Source organism: Octopus sinensis, linkage group LG4 (assembly GCF_006345805.1).
Source record: "Octopus sinensis linkage group LG4, ASM634580v1, whole genome shotgun sequence".
NCBI classification, from domain to species: domain Eukaryota; kingdom Metazoa; phylum Mollusca; class Cephalopoda; order Octopoda; family Octopodidae; genus Octopus; species Octopus sinensis.
In genome coordinates this window covers 98348304-98358303 of record NC_043000.1, presented here as the reverse complement: position 1 = coordinate 98358303, position 10000 = coordinate 98348304, and the positions used below count along the sequence as shown (strand labels likewise).

Genomic DNA, 10000 nt, shown 5'->3' with positions numbered 1-10000 from the left:
TTTGTGAAAGGTGGTATATATTACCTAAAACAAAACTTTTTTAAGACCTTCAAGGTATTTTGTACATGGATCCTCAACCTACGGGAAATTGCAGCTAATCTTCACTCGATCAAATCCATCTACCTTCAAAATAATAGAACACATTGGGTAATACAATCGTGACGAAAAAAAAAGACAGGAAGTTTATATCTAAAAAAGCTTTTAATTAGAGACATGCTAGTTAATAGCCAACATGGAGATAAACAACAAATACAACAACAACAAACAAAAAAATGAACCATATCAATTAACTATCTCTAATTTATTCTTATTTTAGGAAAATTTACAATAATATCTGACACCAAGATTTCCTGCTACTCCAAACACAATCTTCTTCAAGGCCCCGTCGTAGAGACTACAGTGTTCGCATCAAAAGGTTTGTGATATACTTTTTTTTCTGCGTAGGTCTTTTACATAATCAACAAGTTAAACGACCAGAGTGTTTCTAATAGTAATCGTTTATCTTCAAACGTCTTAACTATTTTTGGAATTTTGTCGTGTAATAGGAGAGTAAACTTTAAGTTTATCCTTTTCCCAAGCTATGGGAAATAAAAGCCAGATTTTTAGGAAAAGCTACTTGAGATAGGCTAAAGCCTAATCTACAGAGAGTTGTGTTTATCTTATGGTGTATATCATGCAACCAGAACTAGGAACTAAGATTTCAAAGCGCCGTAGGGCTACAGGATACATTATGCAAGATCAGTTTGTTAGATATTACAATTTATGTAGAATTGTGTTTTCATAGCTTTTGACACCTCGATGTCTTTTTTGTTTGTTTGTTTGTTTGTGTGTGTGTGTGTGTGAGAGAGAGAGAGAGAGAGAGAGAGAGAGAGATTATTTTCTAGAATCTCTGTCTATCTGTCGTGGTTTCTAATGTAGAGATGTTGTTCTCAAAGCCTCCTATCTAGAAACAATGTAAACTTATTCATTAATATCTCAATATCTTTGCAACACATGCTTTGGTCATAATTGTTAGTGTGCTATATTTTATGCATCTCCTTTCCCATCGTATGTTGACATTCCATTTGACAAAAGCACCAAATTGTTTTTTTTTTATGATTTCTGTGAATTTTGATTCCCCAATCACTTTTAAATATGTCTCATTCAATGTTATTTAATTACTGTGTTTTTGTAATTCATAAGGGGATGTTTGTTCTATGTGAACTGATGACAAGTTTTTCTTCAAAATCCTAAATCTTCATTAATACCTATATGTTACTGAAACATCATTAAAAGTAGTATATTCATTTACTGATATAAAAGAGTATGCATATAGCTTTCTCTAGTACATGGTGAAACGCTTTTCAATTACTTGGTAAATCTATTCCTCAAAAGTTCGAATTGTATCTCTATATGGCGAAATAGTCCCGATCATATTCACTTAATTGTTTTTGCAAATCACACAGTTTAGCTTTTATGACAGTATTTGAATGATAATAGCATTATAACTCATAGGTTTTAATGCATTTTATCATGACCCCCTATCACTTTTCTCAACTCTGATATCACCTTCGAGAACAATGTTGACTCTGAGATTTGATCTGTAGCTAAGAATATTCTCTGTCACCTTCATGGTCGCTAAATGTTCTATTTCTTTTCTTTTTCTTTTTTTTTTGTGTTTATTTTATCTTAGACTCCTTTCATGTCTAAATTCTATTTCGTTTTCCTAGGTGAAAAATCATGTGAGGAAGAAACTTAGAAAAACTCGTTTGGCCCAAAACACTTTCTAAAAAGAATGCTACGGTTTCATGTCCAGAAGGTTTCGAAGGTAAAAAAATAAAGCTAATCATTTTTATAAGCCCAAAATTTCAACTGAAAAATGTAGCTGAACTTTAATGTTCAGATAAAAACATTGGTCTTTTCTATGAGGCCCATAATATTAGCTGAAATGGAATGGTTAAATTTTCATGCCCAAAAAGCTTTAAAGATAAAATGCGTTTTATTTAAAAACACTGAACTGAAAACGCAACTCAATTTTCATCTTTAAACAATATCAGTTTGAACAAGGCCTAAACACTTAGCGAAAAAATGGCTATTTTCTAAAGCTCAAACTTAGCTGCATATAAAACAACTGGGATTTCATGTTCAAAAGTATTTTAAGTTAGAGTAAATCATAATTTGAACATCTGACGAAGTTCACGAACGAGAATATGATTTTGCTGAATATATACACACACACACACACATACATACATGCATACATATATATATATATATATATATATATATAGAGAGAGAGAGAGAGAGAGAGAGAGAGAGAGAGAGATAGATAGATAGATAGATAGATAGATAGATAGATAGATAGATAGATAGATAGATAGATAGATAGATAGATAGATAGATAGATAGATAGATAGATAGATAGATAGATAGATACGGGTGTGTCTGATTGTTTATAGAAGAATATATTAATAAAATGAATTCCAACCTTGTCTGATTTTCACGTTTTATTTACAATCTTATAATGATATAAGATAATATAATATAATAAAATAAAATAAAATAATAGAATGTTAAATGTTCATTCTGATTGAACTAGTACTTTCATGCATTAAATTCTGCAATCTTCGGGTTCATGTAGTAGTGGTGACAGTCATGTTTCACAATTTTTGACATATATGTATGTATATGTACGTATGTATGTATATGTATATGTATATGTATATGTATATATATATATATATCGAAATCGAAATCAAATTCGATACTGGCTTCCGTGCTAGTGGAGTGCTAAGAGTACCATACGAGTGAGATCGGGGTCAGAGCAACAAGCTGGTCTCAGAGCCGATGGCACGTTAAAAACACCGTGTGGTCGTTGCCAATATCGCCTGACTGGCCCTCGTGCCGGTGGCACGTAAAAGCACTCACTACACTCTCGGAGTGGTTGGCGTTAGGAAAGGCATCCAGCTGTAGAAACTCTGCCAGATCAGATTGGAGTCTGGTGCAGCCATCTGGTTCGTCAGACCTCAGTCAAATCGTCCAACACATGCTAGCATGGAAAACGGACGTTAAACGATGATGATGATGATGATGCTGATGCTGATATATATATATATATATATTATATATATATATATATATATATATATATATATATATTCGGCAGTTTCAGCGTCAAGCAGTGTTTAGGCAGAAGCGAACTTTAGAGCAAACACTTCATCTCGATTCGACACCGAACGTATGCCTGATGGAAGGAGTGAGCTAGTGTACAGTACAAACATTTGATCATTATAAACAAACCATCTGTGCAAGTTGTTCAACAAGAAATTGCTGAACCGTCATTCTCGGACTACGAGAGACTACAGTCATATATGATGGTACTCTCTTGTAGTCCGTGCAATTTCTACATATTATTTAAAGAAACAATCCCCCAAAACATTTTGCCTTTGATCCTTTCGATAAAATAAGTACCAGTTGAACACTAGGATCGATATAATCATCTTAACCACTCCTCCGAAACTGCTGGCCTTGCGCCAAAATTCGAAACAATTATTAATCAATTCTATTTTGGTACTCTTTTAAATTTCATTCAAATGAGTACTAAAAACTGAATAAAATTTTTAAGTTCAAGATCGCATTTTCTCTTCATTTTTTAATGCAAAGTTTTAAATAGTTTATAATCTTTGTGTCATTATGTATATATGTCTATGTATAGTTAACTCTTGAGCTATTGTATAGAGGGGATCAAGGCTCTTATCCATTAAGTTACATAAATTTGTTTTACTTGTACTATTTTTCTGACATTGTTAATAAATGCGTGCGATGACACCAGATACGCAGCACAATACGATTGATAAGATAACCTCTGATGATAGTTGTCAATCAGGAAACAGCTAGATTTGAACAACACAGCAATATATTTTTAATCTGTTTAACATTCGGGTAAAATAGAAGCAAAGTAACAGAACTTGATGTTGTTGCCGTTGTTACTCATGTTGCTATCATTGCTGACATTCAAGTATGTATTACTTTTTGCTATTACTGAACTTTATATTAATTTATTGTGCCTGCACAATTCCCCTTGTAGTAGGAAAGGGTGACATAGTCGATTTAACCAACCAGTAGAATACTGGTACTTATTTCACAGACGTAGGAGGAATGAAAAACAAAAATAAACAATATCTCGTGGTTACCTTCAACGCCGGTAAAATTTCTCGGCGACTTAGCACCACCTCTTTCACCCACCTCATCAAAACTCCTGAATGTCACTGTGAAATCTACTCTGCTGCATGCTTTTTTACCCAGGTTTCCGGTTTGGGGATACCTTTAAGATTTTGATTCGCTGCTTTCTACATCAGCAACCCGTGATTCATGATTTCTTTCTCCCATCTTCTCACCAGTTTCAGAGTCTTTACAAATGACACTGATACTATCCTTTCTTCTTTAACTTAACCAGAAAAATATTTTTGTTCGGCATATAACCCACCCCTCTTGTGGAGCAAAGTTGTACTATTATTGCCTGTAATAACAACAGAAACTAGTAAAACTAGTAAAACAACCTTCTAATTTATTGTTTTCTTTTTCAACAAAATAAACAAAATATTAGGAAGTGTTACAAGACAATGCAACAAAGATGGCCAATGGGAGAATTTTGATCAATCAGGTTGTGCAAAGATTGCAATTATCGATGCGAAAGCTGAGGTATGTATAAATATATGTTTGTTTATATATATTTAATTTCATTTTATTTTGATTTTTATTATTTAATTGTGGGCATGCTGGAGTACTACATTCAAATGTTTAGCTCGTTATATAAATCTTCAGTGTTCACTATTTTAGTGTTACTTACTTTATTAACGACAGCAATGTTCAAAGTCACATGAAAAACAGCACTGAAAACGAATCGTGCAATGGAAAACTATCAGCAGCCAGCACTGACACGAATCTCCAGTGAGTGGACGAATTGATTCACGTGGACAGATGAGTCACAATCTGTGAGTTTGCTGCACAACTGGTGTGTGACCGCAATGCATTACAGAAGATGGAGAAAGTATTTGGCTATAGGAAATTGTATGCAAAGTGGGCACCTCGGCAGTTGACACCCGATTTCAAGGAAAGAAGTGTGAAAGTCTGTTTTGATCACTTTAGCTTTTGAATTGTTTGAAGCCAATAAAGGGCTGTAATTTTCCAATCTGAAGATAGAACATAGTGTATCTTAATGATCTGGAAACGAAGTGTCAGTCCATAGAATGATGATATACCTCTTCTCTAGAGTCTGAGTTCAAGAGTCAGCGATCGTAACAGAAAGTCATGGTGATTGTTTAGGGGGATGACACAGGCATCATTTTCCTTGATTTTCTGGTATGTGGCCCTACCGTAAACAGCAAACGGTACATTGAGGTACTCAAAAAGCCTAGAGAGGCACTACGGAGGAAATTACCGAATAAGAATCTAAAAATTGTCCACATTCTCTGTGACAACGCACGAACACGCACATTTTAGGCACCAAATCAGATAATCAATAAATTGGACTGGTCAGTGGTCTTCTATCTGCCGTACTTCCAGCTTTTCGGTCTAATGAAGAACAATCTTTGTAGACATCGATTTGATGACACAGGTCAGATGAAGGTAGCTGTGAAAAGTAGACAGAACAGTACACATATGAATATTTCAAAAAGGATTCGAGACTTGATTTCAATGATGCTGTAAATGCGTTGCTTGTGATAGAGAGAATGTTAAGTTAGACCTTTATATAGAAGAAGTGTTACTCTACCAACAAGTACAATTTGAACGACCTATGTCAATTAATATAAGTTACACCTACATTTTGCATAACTTTCCGAGAAAACTCTTGTGTGTGTGTGTATATATATATATATGTGTGTGTGTGTGTGTGCATGTGCTTGTACATATATGCGCGCGTGCGTGTGTGAGTGTTATTTTGTACATACAGAATGTTCGGACTAAATTTGACGATTATGTAGGCTGTTATGTAGACGTGTATATATATATATATATATATATATATATATATATATATATATATATATATATATATACATACATACATACATACATACATACATACATATATATATATATATATATATACATGCATATATATATATATATATATATATATATATATATATATATATATATCTTTCTACTTCCGGTCTTTCAAAATGTGACCTCGTGTGTACCGTTGGCGATTTTTTTCCCTCTGTCTTCCCTTCTCTGGATCTTTCCTTCTCCTATGTTTCCGACGAAGAGCTCCGCTCGAAATGTTAAACCCTCCTTCTTCCCTTCTTCCTGAGCGTCCAATAATACTATATTTGTTCCACGTCCTCGCGTTCTTGTGTTTTTTTGTGTTTTCTTGTTTGGATTAACTATATATATATATATATATATATATATATATATATATTATATATAATATATATATATATACAAATTGAAATCCAGAAAACGGAGAGGTAGTGTTAATATAATTTATTAACTGCAAAAATTTAACATATTCATTTACAACTGTTTCGATTTTGGCAAAATCGAAACAGCTGTAAGTGAACAAGTTGAATTTTTGCAGTTAATAAATTATATTAACACTACCTCTCCATTCTCTGAATTTTAATTTGTATATTTATAAACCAAGATGTATACTTGAACCTATTATTTTAGGAATATTACTATTCACAACAAAATAATACGTAAGAAACCAGTAATTCATTGGGTATTTTCTATCCATTAAGGTGCTTATTTTAACCTCTATTTAAATTCATGTGTGTGTGTATGCATGTATGTGTAGGTAAATGGGTATGTAAGCAAGCAGATAGGTACATAGGTAATACGAACAGACAAGCACACACATACACACATATACAAATGAATACTGAAACACATGACCATATACACATTTCACACACATTGACTCGATATATTAAAATTGTTGGAGATTATGATAATAATAATGATGATGAATGATGACGACGACGACGACGACGAAGATCTTGATCTTGGTCGTGAGGGCGGTGGCGATGGTGGCGGTGGCGGTATCTGCGATGGTGTTTTGTTTTTGTTGTTTAACTTTGGTCAAAGAACGGTAAAAAAAAAACTTACAATATTTTCTATATATTTGAAAATAGCTAATTATCTTTCTCTGATTGATTCCATCTTTCAGTTGGAGAAAATTTCGCTTGGTTTGTCAACTGACCTGGCGACTCCTGTCAAGGAACTTGCCACGGCAACGAATACAACCTTGAAAAAGAAAGAACTAGTTATATCTTTTGAAGCGATAACAGAAATTGTTGAAATCACTGAAAATTTAAAGGTTATCAAGGAACCCGAAATTATTGTGAGTTTTATTTTTTCTATGCTTGTTTTGAATTTACTTCAATGTTCATTGCTCCTTTTTTATTGCTATTTTCTTCTGAGATTCATCTACAGCAAAAAAAATGTTTCTCATCATCATCATATATATTAGTGTGCATGCATGTGTGCGTGTGTGTGCACGCGCGTGCCCGAAACACTTGGCTTTTGAGTTACTCTGTTGCTTGTGCTAAATATTAACAAAAATATATATATTCATATTTTGAGTTCTAGTTGGCCTGTTTGCATCACCACACCTATATATATATATATATATATATATATCACGTGTACATAATATATAAACAAATTAACATCTGCTTTTTATAAGCGCTGGAATGTGTATTGTAAGATACAAATAAGATAACTTATATTCGAACGCAGAGACGCCGTTAGAACAGCAGAAACATTGGGTAAATTACCCTTATAAAGCAGGAAAATTTTCCAACTAACAGTCATGACTCATCAGAACCAGCGGTTATAGAGTAGCCGCCATATTTTCTTCTATAATTATGAGTTCTGATGAGCGCATGGTTGCGTATCAGGGTTGTAATCTAACATCCGATGTAACACCCAGTACGAAACCGATTGGTAAACTCAGCCGTAATGGATATATAATACTGTACACTTCGAGTAATATGCCCACTCTATTAACAAATATACAAGCGCCGCATTTTTTCTGACTTATGGATTCTAATTTTATGTGCGTTAACAGCAGCAACAGAGCCTTTCAGCTCTTTGTCCTAGCAGTGTAGTTTTAACACCCTCAGTCATGTTTAAGATATATATATATATATATATTATATATATATATATATTATATATATATACTTTCGACATATGTTTCGAAAACAACATCGGTTTTATTCCAAAGGAATAAACGGTGTAAAATGCAATCTTCTCATCAGGAAGGGAAGAGAACCTATCTCAACAACAAGACATTATAACAATTTTGATGACTGCATAAATGATAAACAGAACGCTATTAAGTATTTTTTAAAAACCGTTAGTAGATCCGACGTCAAAGGCAGACCCTAGGAAGAGAAGGGGTAAAGAAATAATAAGTAGAGAACAAATAAAGAGGGATATATTGGTTGAAAAAATGTTCAAAGGCTTGGAAGTAGATTTCTCTATTAAAGTAAAGTGCAAGTTGAACTAAATGTTCAAACTATAAAGACTGGTTAAAATCACTTATAAGGTATGTTTCTGCCAGTGCTTACATTTGTAAGATCGCTCTATAAGTGTGTAAACAAGGTGATTCTTAGAGAAGAGAATATGAAAGAGTTCAAAGTTGCAAATGTTACAAAAGGGAAAGATATGGACAGGATGAACCAATCTAAATTCAAATCCTTATTGTTGTCTTAAACCAATTTACTTAGCCCTGTGTTATAACGTTTACTGCTATCCCTAAATGAAGAATAATGATTGGAAATTCTCTTAGATAACTGGGAAGAGGATGCGCCAATGTAGAAGTAGACATCAGTACCGCAAGAAATTTTACATTGGTATATAGAATTCTTAATCTTAGAGTTATTAGACATAAATTTAATTCTGTTGGGGTTGTCCTCAGAGACCAAAACTATGTTTTTATTGCTATTATTATTATATTATTATTATTATTATTATTATTATTATTATTCATCGTCATCATCATCACTATCATCAACATCATCATCATCATCGTCATCATCATCACATCATCATCATCATCATCATCATTATTATTATTATTATTATTATATTATTATTATTATTATTATTATTATTTTGGAGGGCTGGAATTAACAAAATTAATGTTGGAACTCCCAGAAAATGAACTTTTATTTAGCAGACTGGATATTCCTATTCCCCCAAAGAATGCTTTCCTTAAGGAACTCATCAATAAGACAAATGCATTTATCAACCGCATCAGATGGCTCACCTTCTTCTTCGACAATAAGGACTTACAACAGACCAGTAATGACATTTCTTCTAAATATAAAAAAATTATTTAAATCGAAGGGCAGCCCTCCCCCCAACCCTAGATTGAAGTAATTCGAGGATGATCTGTGGTTCATCGTGAAGAATATAAAATTTCACCGTTCACCCCTAAGGAACAAACATCTTAGATATCTTCACAACATCTCTAAGGAAATCAATAGCATAGATTGCATCCTTGTTCAATCTGATAAAACCGGAAACCTCTATAAGCTTACCAAGAGCCACTATTTGGAACTGCTGGAAAAGGAGATCCATACAAACTCCAAGACCATCGGTATGAATACTCTCAGGCTGGCTAACTACATATAAAATGTATTTTCTTTATAGAATTTCTTTGAAATCGGCAGTAACCTCCTTAACGAAGACAACAAAGATGTTTGGAATTCCATAGACAAAGAGGTAAGTATTAGTGATTTTTAACACCAATTTCTTTTTTAGTGATATGGTTCCAAATTTGAGGACTGAAAAGCGTTTTTCTGGTTTTTATGAACTTCCATCTTTCGCAAATATTAACAACACATGATATGGGAATAGTATCGGTCAACAGAAATGGCTTTCTCGGGGGAAAAAAGTGAAATTAGCTTCCATTTTGATCCAGCACTAAATATCTATTTTTAGATGAAAGAATGTGATAGTCGGAGTAATATTGCCAAGTTGGACTTCTTCTTTTAGATGC

At 33.3% G+C, this 10000-nt stretch overlaps 1 protein-coding gene across 1 annotated transcript in view; it reads left to right on the top strand.

Moving 5' to 3' along the window:
- Positions 1-7318, top strand: part of LOC115210917 — a 68041-nt gene extending 60723 nt beyond the window's left edge. The window contains exons 26-29 of the mRNA XM_029779701.2: positions 317-415; positions 1710-1807; positions 4586-4680; positions 7157-7318. Of these exons, the coding sequence (XP_029635561.1) occupies positions 317-415; positions 1710-1738 (128 nt within the window). The 3' untranslated portion in view covers positions 1739-1807; positions 4586-4680; positions 7157-7318. The remainder of the gene's footprint in view (positions 1-316; positions 416-1709; positions 1808-4585; positions 4681-7156) is intronic.
- Positions 7319-10000: the final 2682 nt, after the last annotated feature.